General features: G+C 40.6%; 1 protein-coding gene across 1 annotated transcript in view; it reads right to left on the bottom strand.

The window, feature by feature from the left end:
- Positions 1-4557: 4557 nt before the first annotated feature.
- Mnat1 (MNAT1 component of CDK activating kinase) overlaps positions 4558-15715 on the bottom strand; it is a 167961-nt gene continuing 156803 nt past the window's right edge. Inside the window, exon 8 of the mRNA XM_059279473.1 lies at positions 4558-5005. Coding sequence (XP_059135456.1) covers positions 4885-5005 — 121 coding nt within the window. The 3' untranslated portion in view covers positions 4558-4884. The remainder of the gene's footprint in view (positions 5006-15715) is intronic.

Below are 15715 nucleotides of genomic sequence, written 5' to 3'. Positions count from 1 at the left end.
CTTAGAGGTGAACAATAAGGACCAGGTTAGTAAGATATGCCCAAAGGTGTGATAGTGAACAATAAGGACCAGGTTGGTAAGATATACCCAAAGGTGTGATAGTGGCATGAATGTTATGGGGGCAACCAACTACTTTCCAATTGGTGTTAAGGCCTGCTCCACAGAAGCAAACTCATGAATGGCACTATAAATCTGGCCAAGGACCCATGGTTGGGGAGGTCATGAGTACCAAGGGTGAACCTACTATTCTGCCAAACAGACATAATATCAAACTGCATTCTAAATTCATATCTCTATATCCATAAATTAGTACGGCTCTCAGATTTCAGCAGAAGTTTCTTTGTATAGTGGTGATTAAGGCAGAAACTCACAACTGCTCAGCCATAGCTAGGACATCAATATCACCCTGTTACACACACAAGGCTCAGGGACCATCACTTAAGAGCCAGAGATCAGGGATGGGAGGGGGGGGAACTAGAGGAAAACAGTGTTGTCTGCAAATGATAGGACCACTGCACTCACACTCAGGGCAGCTGTGGTTGCTTGCACAAGATAAAGCTAGTAAGCGTTCTAAGATGGAGGAGGTAGCGTGCGTGTCCACCCCTAGCTGAGGAGCCTTTGACAGCGGGTGGCTTCTGGGTGGCTTAAAAGGATGAGGTAGGTCAACCATGCTCCAGTGCATGGCCCCATACCTAGGAGCATATGGTGAACACAAACCGGATGTGGCGGGTTATTACAAACAAAAGACAGGAAGTTGGGGCAGGGTGGGGAGGTCAGGGGTGGGTCTAGGAAGAGTAATGTGGAGATGAATATGAACAAAATATATTGTATGAAATTCTCAAGGAATTAATAAAAATACATTTTAAAATATCTTTCAAGTTTATGAATATGATTGGTGTTCTAGTTTCTTTTCTGTTGCTATGGGAGAAAGCAGCTGTTTATTTCAGCTAATACTTTGAGACTATGGTCCATCATTGTGAGGAAGTCAAGGCAGGAACTTCAAATAGCTAGCTGACATCCTCAGTCAGATGCAGAGAGAAATGAATGCGTGTGTACTTGCTTGCACTGACCCTGGTCTTCCCACTGGACCCCTGCCTAGGCAAGGGTGCTGCACACACCCTTGTGTGGGGCTGGGGCTTCCCACATTAACTTGAAACAGCTCCTCCCACAGACGTGCCCCAGGCCAACCCCATACAGACAATTCAGCACTGACACTTCTTCCTGGGTGATTTCTAGGTTGACACGAAAGCTAACAACCATCACAGTTGATATTGTATGTTCATGGACCGAGACCAGTATTTGAAGGAATCTGCCTATTTAAAGATAGTTGTAAAGTGTGTAGACCCTCATTACAGATGATTAATCAATGTTAATTCTGATAACATGAAACAGACCTCCAATTAATGACATTATCATAAAAATTATGCTTAATTATATCTTGACTTTTATCAATGAAATTGTGGAAAGTTTTTTAATCTCATTATGAAAGTATCACATAGTGCTCTTAATTTGTTACTTAGCTGGAAAGGCCTGAAACATTTGCTGTGTGCACCTCTGATCTCGAACATTCATTACAAACTTAAGAAGCCCGGCAGGCAAATGTAAATAGGACAAGGCAGCCAATGGTAATGGTGAGAGGCATAGGAGGCAATAGGTGAACACGTGGGGAAAATGGTAAGAAGTATATGGGCGTGTAAGTTGAAGTTAAAGATATTTGTATATCTCTACGCATTTAAATACAATCTGTTCTAAAATAACCCAAGTAACATAAACTGATATAGGTCATGAAGCACATGTGATATAGGTTATGAAGCATAAATGATATATAGGTTATCCATTCATATGTATAAAGTGATAAGAACAGTCTCCATTTAGTTATCCTCTAACAGACAAAATATGCAATATGATTATAAATGACAAAGAATATTTACTTACTTTTATAAATGCTGAGCCCATCTCCCCCTTTCATGTAACCTAAGTGAACTGATCACTTATATCCAGGGCTACCCTAACCTTTACTGATGATTCCTAGGATATGGATTTTTGATGAATCCAGTAGAAAATCATAGCTGGGATGCTCGGTAATGTACAATGTTTAAACTTTATTAGTATTTTGATGAGTTTTCTGTCACTTATTTGGATTTTAAATTCAGTATGTGGCACCTGTTGACAGCCCAAGATGGCTCCTGGGAGCTCTTAGAGGAGAGCCTTACTGAGTCACGTGATTCAGGACCCTCACCAATATATCTTGTGATGTGTGTGTACTGCAGACCATTATTATTCTCTTAAAGCAATGCAGTTAGCAAAAGTCATTTTGTCTGATAACTTGAGAACCCTCAGGATATCAACAAGATCATCGTTTATATCCCACAAAGAAGTTAGACACTTGCTCTGTAAAACTTCTGAAGTCGGCAGGCCTTTAATCCCAGCACTCGGGAGGCAGAGGCAGGCAGATCTCTGTGAGTTCGAGGCCAGCCTGGTCTGCAGAGCGAGATCCAGGACAGGCACCAAAACTACACAGAGAAACCCTGTCTTGAAACTCCTCTCCTGCCCCCCCCAAAAAAGAAAAAAAAAAACCTTCTGAAGTCTTCCTAAAGAGTGATTACCTAGGCTTTAGCACAGCTGACGTTTCTAAATTGGTTACCACTAGAGCAGCTCTTCTCAACCTGTGGGTCATGACCCCTTTAGGGAGTCCCATGACCCTTTCAGAGAGGTCACCTAAGAACACTGGAAAACACAGAGATTTACATTACAATCCATGACAGTACCAAAATTACAGTTATGAAATAGCAATGAAATAATTTTATGGTTGGAAACATGAGGAACTGTATTAAAGGGTCACAGCATTAGGAAGGTTGAGAACCACTGTTCTAGAGCATGCCTCCGGAGCCTTACAACTTGGGTTTGAATCTTGGCTCGATAGTTTTTAAGGTGTATGCTCTTGGCAAGTTACTTTACATCTCTATCTGCTAAAACAGAAGAGATGATAATAGGATTGTTGTAAGGATTTGAAAATACAGCCAGGCAGTGGTGGCGCACACCTTTAATCCCAGTACTCGGGAGGCAGAGGCAGGAAAATCTCTGAGTTCAAGACCAGCCTGGTCTACACAGCGTGAGTTCCAGGACAGCCAGGGCTACACAGAGAAACCCTGTTTCAAAAAACCAAACCAAAACAACAACAACAACAACAAAAAGAAAATACATGAAGCATGAAGTACAGTGCATGGGGCAAAAGTTGTCAATTGGCTATTTCTGTACTAGTACTGCAGAACAGACACTTATGTAGATGAGAGACTTGTATACTCTGTCTCTAGGAAGAACTCACTGGGAGGGTGAGAAAGAAGTACAAGATTCAATTTGGGATATTCCCATTGCTTACTGACACACTCTTTTTCTATTTCATTTACCTAACAGCGTCAAGTAAGGATTTCTAAGGCAGATGCAAAACAAAGCTTGAAAGCCTCTGAAACGGTCATTAATTAGCTCATTACCTTTAGATACATTAATTTCTGCACCCAAGGGCAGCGAAGCCCTAACCACAGGTTCATTGTATCACTTTATCAGATTTACAGATTGGATTTAAAAGCATGAATTATCAATTAGCAAAAACCTAATATAAGGAATATGCTATACACACTGCAGAGTGGTCAGCACTGGATTTGGATTGAGAACTAACCTGTGGTCTAATTCTAACTTTTTACTGATTTCCATATATAATCTTGGCTTGTTCAATGTCTTCGTTTTCTCATTTATCAAAAGCAAAGAAATGGGGTACCACAAGATGCACTGAACCGAATCCCCACTTAGTAAAATAAGATGGCACTGTTACAGATGACTGTTATGCTCTAACGTCACCACAAGTCTTGATTCATTTAACTCTCCACCCATAGGATTAGTGTCTGTTGTGACAGAGATTTGCTAGACAATCCTTCAATTTCCTTGAAAAACTATATTCCTCATCCAGGGGCCTATGGACAGACTCACACAAGGTTGGGATGCTACGTGTATCTATCCTATCCACATCCAAACTCTAAGCAAAACCATGAGTACAATAAAACCCCTTGACATTTGGGTGGAAAACTACATCAGTCTACAATTTATGCAGAGAAATTTCACTTAAGTGGTGCCTTTTCCAGTCTCAACATCTCATCATAAAATGAGCTCACATTGGCAGTGAAAGGTGCCATTGATGTATTAAATTTTATTAGCTCACTTCTTTGAATTTGTCATTAAAGCGGGTTAATGCCAGGCTCTGGTTTATCCTGAGTGTGGCTCACAGCTGGGAACCATATTAGGGTGGCCTCACTCTGCACTGCACAATACAGGCCCTGAGTTTCTCAGGCCGAGGAAGCGTCATCCCAGTGAGGTTCCCTTGCCACAGCCTGCTGGCAGGAGGGGATATGGCCACTTGTCTGGACCACTAGTGAGAAGACATTAGGAAAAAAAGAGAAGTTTTATAGGAAAAATATAGACTTGGATATTAACACTGAATGTTATAATAAAAAAGGCATTTGGAAACATGTTCCAGAAAAACACTATAAGAAGAGAAAAACCACAAAATGTACCATAAAGTCAAGCTTTATTTAAAAAAATTTTTATACGTCTGTCAAGTCCATACATAGGGAAATCCTTTATTCCTTTCCTGTCAGATGAGGTTCAATGCTTCAAACCCTCTCTGAGAACAGAAGTAGAAAATAAAGCTCTTCCAGGAATCTGGAGGCAGCACTTTTCTCAGTCTGGTTCAGACTGGAAGAAACATCTGAGCACAGCAACTAGATGTGGTGTAGCCTGGGCAGCTGTGTGCTGGGATTTTACACATCTCTTTCTTGCAAGCTCCTTGGTTTGGCTCCCAGATCCAAATCTTATAAATGAGGAAGTACAGGTTTATCTGGGCTGCCAGAAAAGCCCACTGAATGCATCCTGCAGTGCTCTGTGACAAGCTAGAGAGGAAGTGTAGCCACCAGCAAGGTCCTGTGGAGAGGCAGCTCGGACGTGGTTTAAATACCTAGGAGAAAACAAAAAGTGTAGATTGACGTGAAAAACATATAAGTTGGTGACATTTTATAAAGCAAGTATAAAACTGACCCAAATTTTAAAAGGAATTCTGACAGTAAAATGTTCAGGCTTTTATAAATGAACCTTTTAAAAGGAAACATGCCAACTGTATACACAGAGTGTCTAACTACTACTCGGCTACAAAGGACAGTGAAGTCTAGGATGGTTCTGAAGGTTTCTAACTCACATTTTGATGAAATACTAAAATGTTCACTGTTCACAGTTTCCAGTGCTGATTCGTTTTGCTGGCTGCTGTTTAGACAGCAATGAATGCTGTCCTTTCCAGCATGCTCTTCATCAATACACATCATGACATTATTATGCTACGAACATTTTACAGACGCGTTTTAAAGCAAATCCTTCAATACTGAAAAGAAATGGGGCAGGGGAGAGAGCACACAATAGTTCACAATCACCTCAGTATCCCAGAAGCATACTGTCTTCTTCCTTGCAGGAAAAGAAACTTAGAAATTACATGCACAAGAAATCTAGAGTAGGTATAGAAGAATTGAACTGATTTCAAAAGATAGGATAACAATGTTTCTTCAATCTCAGTCTTTATACCAATGAAGAATTTCTGCCTTCATAAAAATAGACAAAACAGGCCTTAAAAAATAAGACAATCCAGCCCGATGAATAACTGGTCAGCATGACCATCATCACCGCTGAAGGAAAACGAGTATTTCCAGCCTTGCTTCATGTCTCTGTAGGAAGCCACAACGTCCCTGGAAACAAAGCTGCTTCGCCCGCCTTCAGAATTACAGGTACGACAGATGAATAAATCAGGAAGCAGGACGTTTTAATAGCTTGGAACCTTTTCTACTCATTCATTCAAACTTCCTGTGTGTCGAGATCTTAATGCATGAGCAACTTCTTATTTCTAACATAATAACAAGTCAGGTTTTTTGTTTGTATCTATGTTTAATAAGCTTGTATGGTTAAAATATATATGGCAATTTAAGGGACCAAATAGAAGAAGCCTGTCAAATGAAACGGCCAAGCTCTTGGAATTGGCTATAATTTATTCACATTGCACAGACCATGGTCTTAATTCAAATCTTTGCTTTTCTGCCAAGGGTGAAAGTCCAAGGAGAAATAAATGAATGTTTACTGAGCAACAATCTAAACTACGTGGGTAGTATATTTATAGCATACTAAGTTATTTGAACATCTATCCTCAAAACTTATACATGCTATATAGAATACTAATCATGGATATTCTATGTAATATAATTATACACATTATATACAACTATGGTATCTTATGAAATGTATATAAGTGAAAAATTGAAGGGATAAAATACTGATTATGTCATCACATATGTCTCAGAGGATGCATTCTAGTTCAGTAACTAACATCATTAAGGGTCACTGATGAATTCCAGGTAGGGCCTAAGGTCTCACAGGAATTAAAGAGGAATTCATTAAATCTATCACATGACCACAAAGTTATTTTCTTAGTGCCCTCCGAGAACACAATAAAATGTCAGTTGTTAAGATTCTGATGGATAGAGCTAGGTTTGGTGATGCACACTTTTAATTCCAGCACTCAGGAGGCAGAGGCAAGTGTATCTCTGAAGTCAAGGCCAGCCTGGTCTACATAGCAAGTTCTGGGTCAGCCAGGGGTACAAAGTGAGACCCTGTCACAAAAGCCCCAAACAAACAAACAAACAAGAAACCAAACAAGGATTCCTACCAATAAAGAAACAAGGTGAGGTGGTGAGTTACCTCAGAGAGGAAAACTCGCCTCCTATCCCTGGAAACTCAGTGATAATGATAGTCACACAAATAAGTAATAGTTTTATAGGAAAACTGAATTTAAATACTCCATTCTGACCAGATGATGGCACCTTACTCTCCTCAGATCCTCAAGAGAAGGGTGGCCTTCTGGTTCCATCAGTTCACAGCCAGCAGAATACAGGCCCCACAGTACTGGTCAACAGTCAGAGGACAACTATCACCAATGGAATTGGTTTCATGGCTGCAATAAAAACCAATGTGCAGCGAACTATTGATTCATTGCATTTGGTCTGGCTTCCTTCTGGGAAAGTTGAGTCACACCATTTCTGGCTTGGCAGGTCCAGTAAAAACTTGCAGTGTGCACACAGCTTTTTATATGTTATCCCGAGAAACCCGAAACAGCTGCACTGCTGGCAGGCAAGCGCAGGGCCAGGAAAATACCTAAAACAGTTGCATCTTCTAATTTATGACTGTGCACTGTTTCCATAAAGAGTATATAAAACAGTTCAGCTTTTATAAGGAAAATGTAATAAACAGTCATACTCATTGAGGCCATAAATGCATTTTTTAAGAGTTTATCTAAAATGATTAATTAGTGTTTGAAAATAGTACTTCTTGAATACAGTCATAATCCAAAGCAATGAGCAAATATTGTTAAATTTGAGTTATTAATGGTAGGTTGTATGATTCTCACTGCCAAAATAAGTCAATTAAAATTTCTTTGCGTAGCACTGAAGAAAACGCATTTCCCTTCTCCAATCATTTACATTAAGCATGTCTGGGACTAAGGTCTTTGAGAGTCCTCCCTATTTATATTGCTCTTTTTGATCTCAAGGGCTATACAAAACTTTTACTGTTAAGTGTTTTAAAATATTTGAACCACGGAAATCTGTATCGATTCTATTTAAAAATATGGTTCATTCTTACTATTCAGTTGTAGGATTTTGTTTCTAGGTGTTCTCCTTCATTGTTTAAACCCTTTAATTATTGTGGTATGCCAAAGCATTTTAAGGATCTGCCACATTGAAACCAGACATCAAGAATTTAGTTTTTGCCTACTTTTCCACCTTCCTCCAAACCCATGGTTATTCTTCTGTACTCATTAAATGGCATCTCTTGGGGCTAGGGCAGAGGTCAGCATCATTTTATGTATACTTTATGTAACAAAACAAGGAAAGCATCTTCGGCAAACTCATTTCCAGAAGTCAGGTATTAGGGCCTGGACACAACAGCTCTATTTAGCCAACAGCAAGACACTGTTTCTGCTTTTCATGATGTATAAATCTTGTAAGTAGAAACCAGTGTGGGGTCGCTTATTTTGGTAGTATACCATTAGTTTTACTGAAAACAGACCAAATTCAGATTTCAAAAAATCATTTTCTTAATAAAGCCTAACAGCATTTTTCAAAAACATGTGTAAGATAATTCTTACACAAAGGACAGCTTGAACTTTAATTTATGCTCTACCTAAAGTTGCCTTCCTTTGCCCCTGTGCATCAGAATCACGAGTGGACTCTGGAGACGGAGGAAGAAAAAGGAACAGTGGGCCTTCGGGAAGAAAAGAGCTGGGCATTAGACTTGTGGTTTTCCTGGACTTCGATCAGCACCGTCACTGTTCTCATTTTTAGCAGCTTTTACTCCCCAGTAGGTGGTATAAGTTACACTTGGCTTCAGAGAGACCTCACGTCTGCAGGTCCCGACACACGCTAGAGCGGCTCTGAGACCACCCTTACTACGCCCTTTCCCTGAATAGCCCTGCCCCGACCACTTGGCAGTCAGCTCCTTTAGTGCTTCTCAAACAGCGCCCTCAGGAAGGGGCAGCGCCTGGGGGGACTCAGCACCACCAAACACAAGCACCAGCCAGGCAGGGCCTCTTCATGACAACCCCAGGACAAGCCAGCTCCAAATAATCTACAAGTTTCAGTGTTGAAAGAGAAATGAGTTAGTTCACATTAGCTGCTCCTCCGGTAAATTACTAGCCCTGTGAAGAATTACACTCAGCGCCAGTTCAAAGGAAGAAAGGTAGTGAAACCTGGAGAATGGGACCTGCTTTTCAAAACCAGGGTGAGCGTTCCCCATGCCTTGTGTTTTGAGACGGTCTCCCTCCATTTCTAGGGCTGGCCTCAAACTCCTGAGCTCGTCATCTTCCTGTCTACAGGCTCACTGCAGTGTGCAAAGCTGCAGGAAACCCTTTAAAGTTGTGTGCAATGCCATCGTGCATTAAACAGACCTGTCCCCAACAGTTCTGTGTTTCCGATGTCAAGACTAAGAACTCTTAGAAGAGCAGGGACTTCATCCCATGGCCTAGGATGTTACTTGATGGTAGAACACTTGACTGCCACGTTCAAGGTCCTCGTTTCAGTTCCATGCACTAACCCCCTCCCTCAATATTTAGCCATGGCTACACAATATTTTTATTGAACCAGGGAGAGAACTCTGTCAGTAAAGTACATGCTATGCAAACTGAGGGCCTGGGTTCAACACCTGGCACACATATAAAGAGGCTGGTGTGGTGGCCCATACTTACAATCCCTGTGCTAGGGAGGTCCAGAAAGGAGGATCGTGGAGCTCACTGGCCAGGCAGCCTGGCTTAACTGGTGAACCAGGCCAATGTGAGACCTGTTTCAAAGGAGGTGGATGATATTCCTGTAGATAACACACTGGCCTCTACATGTACATGCAGGTGTACTTATGTCCACATATACACATGTAATACATTGACAAAAACATAATTAAAAAAAATCCTGAGCAATAGGGTACTCAGACAACTATTGCTAAAATAAGACATTCTAAAAACTAAATTAGCCTAATCACAACAGTAGAATAACAATGAATGGGTAATTGTATGAGCTAAGATAAATGGGGAAGGCACTATGATTCAGATACTATTCATAATTCTGCAGGTAGTTGATTAGAAAAACACATGGCTTCATGAACTCTAAACAAAAGCACTATAATGGAAACCACTTCCATGGACACTCATCACAGTATTCCTTATGGCCTAGCCACTGGATCAGGATGCAAGGTGAATAAGCTAAATAGTAAAGCTGTCTCACATTTATACCAACATACTCAGGAACAAAGAGAGCAAGTATGCCAGATGTTTGGCATCTGAACAGCGAGGCTTAGATATGGAAATTAAAGACCATATGATATCCACATATACACTAGGATTTACCATTCACATGCCACAACATAGATTCTAACTTCAGCTGAAGTAACTACTGTGAGTCAGTTCTGACACTATTAGCAGTAGTCCATGAATGATGATAAAGGCCCAGTGTGGTGCTGCACACCTGCAATCCAGCATTTGGGAAGCTAAGACAACCACTTGCTTCCATACCTCCCCACCACGATAAATTCTTATCCCTCTGGAACCATAAGCCAAATAAATTCTTCCTCTAAAAGCTGCCTTGGGCCTGGTGTTTTAGCACAGCAACAGAAAGGTAATTAATACAGGCGCTATAAAATAAACTTGGATAAGTCGGGAATACACACAATAGCCAAGAGACCAAATGATTTTTGATAAATATTGAAAATACTTCACAAATTCAGAAGGTATTTATGAAAAAACAAATTGTTACATGTTTGGCTAATTTTAGTATAAGATCTCCAACTTGAAACTGTAGACAGAACAAAACTCCATACATAAGATACATAAAACTTTCTATCATATAAATAAATCTATTATGATAGACCAGCTTGGGCTGCATAGTGAATCCCAGCTATTCTGGGCTACATCTCAAAAACAGAACGGAACAATAAAACAAACGCAAACAGCAAAGATGGTCAAGATCTGAAATAAGAACAGCGCTGACAGTGAGAAGCTATGTGGACTAGAGGAAGGAGGAGCGGTCCGAAGGTAACCAAGGTAACAACTTAACCTTTGAAACGAAGTGTGCAAAGGAAGCACATGGGACAGATGCAGTCTGGTACTATGTAGCAAGCTTCAAGGGCTTGTGATAAAGCCAGATGTAGTCTTCCTTCCTTAAATAATGTACAGAGAGAATAATCCTTGTGCTCTCAAGAAGGAAAACTATATTTTGAAAGGATATTCTTTGATTAAAGAATATTACTGTGTTGTATTTTATTATTAGTTATTATGTAATCATTTACCTAATTTATAAATAAAACTATCATATATACATATACGTATATGTATAAATAATGAGGTTATATGTGGATATATGATAGAAAGTAAGCCAAGTAAACTCTTCCTTCTATAAGCTGCCTTGGCCATGAGTCTCCTGTCGCAGCTTCCCAAATGCTGGGTTACAGGTGTGCAGCACCACAGGGGGCCTTTATCATCACTCATGGACTACTGTCTAAGGGTCAGAATTGATATACATTATGCACATTCCATTTCAATCTTTTCATGGTTACCAAATTACTCTTCTCCTGACAAAGGTCTACACGACTCTCATATAAGTAGACACTAATTGGCTCCAGGCTCTATGAAGAATCAGCTCCAGATTCCTCAGCCTACTATTCATGGTCTATTATACTTGACTCTAATTCACATTTCCAAACATATTTCCAATTAATCATCTCCATTATCCTGAAGCAAAGCCAAAGTCCATCAGGAAGTGTTCTGTTATTCTCTGTTAAAGCCTCCTAACTTCCACTCTATACCCTTACTCATGACATCTCCTTGTCTCGGAATCTTAGAGAGTAACTTTACTATAACACCACCACAGTTCAAATGTCAGCCACTCAGTTCTGAACAAATATGAGAAGCAACCCTGACCCCCACAGCAATGACTATAATAACAAATCGAGTAAAGCAATCTTTAAGAAGTGTTTTGAATTATGTATTTGGGGGTATGCACATGAGCTCGGTGCCCACAGATGCCAGCCAGAAAGAGGCATTAATCCTGGAGCTGGAGTTACAGGTGGTTGTGAGCCACCATTAATGGTTACAGTGAACTGCACTCTGGTCCTCTGCAATAGCAATACAAGATTTTAGCCATCTCTCCAGTCCCCAAGTAAAACAATTTTAAAAGAAATCTTTCAGGTACCAGAATTAGACTAGAAGTCAAAATACGGGCAGTTAACTTCCTAGCTGAGGTCTGGCTTTCTAACCATTATGGACCACATTCACTCTCCACAGGGAGACAGAAGACAGGCCTCAGGCCCGTCAGAGGGAAGACACTGGGACTGGCCTTGGCTCTCTGCACATAACCGATCTCTATAAACTCTTGTCTGACTGTGAAGCCAGTTATAGAAAAGACGCACTCACCAGCCCAGAGGCAGCCCGAGGCAGCTCATAATGAAGCTTGTAGCTCATCTGGGGCAGGAGCGAAACAACAGCCAAGGCTGCCTCACCTCCAAGAATTAGGACCAACTGGTCCAGATTCAGCGCAGCTCGCCCAATTCTGGCAGAAGCAAATGTGAATGTCTATATCTGTACCCAAGGCCTGTGGAAAACTATTCCCACTAAAAAGAGGTTCACAGAAATCACAAAAACATTGTCACTCATGGCAATGAAAATAGACACAAAAGATATAGTGAGTATGAATAGCAAGACAGAACCACAGGTCAGAGAGTAATCTGAGAGAAACAGAGGAGTATTTAATGTCAAAAGAGATGAAGAAATAAGACATCAAAAGCTGACGGAAGTACAAGGTGAAAAAATAGGTATTTAAAAAAATTAATACAAAGTCTTTACTTAAAAAAGAAAAAAGCAAGCAGCTCAAATAACAAGTGAAACACAAGGTTATCACAGACGGAGAGAAAATGAATTGAAATAGATACAGAGAACACAGAATATAACAGAGCTTAAAACCATAAAGATAAAAATACAAGTCAAGGTGAAAGCACCATTGAAGAGCTGCTTCAGCAAGGACATTCAGCTAATGGGAGGCCAGGACCAAGGGGACAAGAGTGACCCCACAGAAGGAAGTTAACAGATACCAAAGCAGCAGGAGAAACTCAAGTGTGGGGCTCAGCTTTCTGTGGCTGTTTCTTCAAGAGGAAGAGAGAGTGACTCTAGAGACTTACAGAATAGCATTCACTAATTCTGGACGGCAGAAGTAGTACAGGCTTTTGCTCTTACCCTCTGTATCCTAGTGTTCGAAATACTCGGCAACTCTTCAGGTTATACCCCTTCTAGTTGTCTAGGCAGAATCCGTACTTTCCTACTCTGAATTCACAAAACACTTTTCTCTCTACCTCTCTTGCATGCATGACGTAAATATTATACATCCCATTCCAGCAAGCTGCTTGGTAAGAAGACAGTTTACTCACTCAACACTTAATCATTTGGATGAAAGGGGAATAAAGGGAAGAGAGAGCTAAGTGGGGAGGGGAAGGGAGCAGTAGAGCAGAGGAGTTGGGGGAGGATAACACTAAGTATATCTGAAAAATCATATGGAAACCTACTATTACACACACACACACACACACACACACACACACACACACACACACACGTAATTGGAATTATCCCACATAGGGGGTAATGTCATGGGTTACCAAAATAAAAAACCCAGTACCAGATGTGGGATACTTCTCCTCAAATTGTTCATCAAGGGGGCTCAATAATACAGACTTACCATTGCTCTTGGTTTCCTACCAGAACTTGATGGTAAGTCTTTATTGTTGAAGACACTTTGGTCAAGGAAAAAAGAAATAAAGCTATTGCTGACTGGAAAGATTGCTCACTGCTGGCTGGCTTTCCTAATACCAGAGGTACTATTATACACATCCTGGGGCAGGGGGTGTGGGAGTAATCAACAGTCCTACCCAACTGTGAACCCTGAAAGGTACAGTAATGACCAGACAGTTAGGCCTCTGGGCACAATAGCTGCTTGAATGTTATGGGGTAAACAGCGATTTTCTGATTGGATTTAAGGCCTACTTTACAGAAAGAAAAAAAAAAAAAAAAAAAACACATGCCTGGTATTATTATACCATGATACTATATTATTACACCATGGGAAGTCATAGGCATCATGGGTGACCCTTCTATTATTTTGTTAAATGGACATAGTATCAAACTACCCTTTAAATAAGTATGCCTATATCCATAGATTACTACACCTCTCGGTCCTCATCAGAGAAGTTTCTTTGTGCAGTGAATGGTGGTTAACATAGAAACTCACAACTGGTCAAAGTGTGGAGAAGAAGTGTCTGTGGCGTGTTCAGCTTTAAATAGATATCTGTTCATAATCCCTCCTCACAAAGCTCCGAGAATGCCATCCAACAAGAAGCAGAAAGATTTTAAGAACCAGAAGCATGAAGGAATCGGGCAAAATAGTGTCTCTGGCCATCAGAAGGCTGATGTGCTCATGAACTCGTGGCAGCGGTGGCTGCATGCACAAGACAGCCAATCAGCTTTCGTGCATGAGGAGAAGGGTCACAAGCTCTACCCCTACCTGAGAAGCTCATGACAGCTGGTGGCGCCTGCAGGCTGTTTTAAGAGTCATGGCCCCTGGTAGACACACCATGCTCAGCTGATGGACCCACACCCATAGGTGGGCTAATTAAAAAAAAAGAGGACGTAAAGTTAGGAGGGGTAGGGACTAGGAGAGGGATATGGAAGGAGTTAGGAAGAGAAGGAGGGATAAATATGAACAAAATATACTGCATGCATCTACAAAGCTCCCAAGAATTAAAATAAAAATACTTTTAAAGGATCATCCTCTTTTAGCTGGAATTTAAAACAACACATCAGGGCTTTGGTTAGCAAAGATGCAGACATAAATTATGACCATGATTAACAGCTGACAGATTAAAACAAGAGGGGAGGAAAAAAGTTGTCACCAGAAACTGTAAAGCGAGGAAAAGGCAGAAATGGACTAGATGGAGGGCAGGCTACCCATCAACACTAAGAAAAACAGAAGGTTTTCCGGAAATAAGGGGGCACCCCTAACAAAGACACGAAATGGGGTGGAACACAGTGTAAAATTATTTCCTTCAAGATGTAAATACATTTCTTAATTATGTATATTTAAAAAAACCTTTAGATTTTAATTTATTCTGCCATGTAAGCTAAACTAACCGCATTCATCAAAAATTTTAAGCTAACACTGCATAGTATGATGTGATATAACTATGGATGCAAAGACAGACAAGAAAGCCAGGCAGGGCTCCAACAGCCAAAGGGAGACGGTAGTTTTCTCATTCAGAGCCCCTGTCCTAGCTCTTCCTCATCCTCTGAAATCTCGTGATGGCAACAACTTAGATAAGCCAATGGAAAAGAAGGAAAGGCAATACCAAGCAAAGGAAACAACTGATGCTTACTCTTAACAATTCTATTTTTCATTAAGGGAAAACAAGTTCCTAAAGCAGCTAGCTCTCCAAAACAGCAATGGCAACAGAAAAATCTGAAAAGGCTGCAAGTGTGCCACATAATACATAGCAAGTGTAAATGGTGGCGTCTGATGAAGGCGCGGCTTTAATACACACTCAAAACTTGCACTCTTCCAAGAGTAAAACCACAATATCACTTGGGGAAAGAGAAGTCTCTGCCCATTATCAGTTATGATGTGCTAACGTAAGCAATGGCCCAAATGCAGCTTTGCTGGAGCAGGGTGTGTAAACAGACTAGTCACTTAATTAGTTAAATATCATTTGAAACAAAATTTTCATGTGTAAAGAAAATATTTTCCTCTTATTCTAAAAATTATACCATTACTTTTGTGTTCTATTTTGTTTCCAGATTACATTTTTTTCTGGCAATGCCTTGAAACTACACACATGTTACTATAATATCATTTTTAAAGCACCCTCTAATAAGTTCCATATGACTTTTCCATCTGCGCCAGTTAAATTCTTTTTGTCAACTTGACACAAGCAAGAGTCATCTGGGAAGAGGAACTTCAACCAAGAAACATGTCTCCGTCTGATTTGACTGCAGGCAGGTTTGTGGGGGCATTTTCTTGATGTGGGAGGGCTCAGTCCACTGTGGGTGGTGCCA

Source organism: Peromyscus eremicus, chromosome 14 (assembly GCF_949786415.1).
Source record: "Peromyscus eremicus chromosome 14, PerEre_H2_v1, whole genome shotgun sequence".
NCBI classification, from domain to species: domain Eukaryota; kingdom Metazoa; phylum Chordata; class Mammalia; order Rodentia; family Cricetidae; genus Peromyscus; species Peromyscus eremicus.
This window is presented reverse-complemented; position numbering and strand designations above follow the sequence as displayed.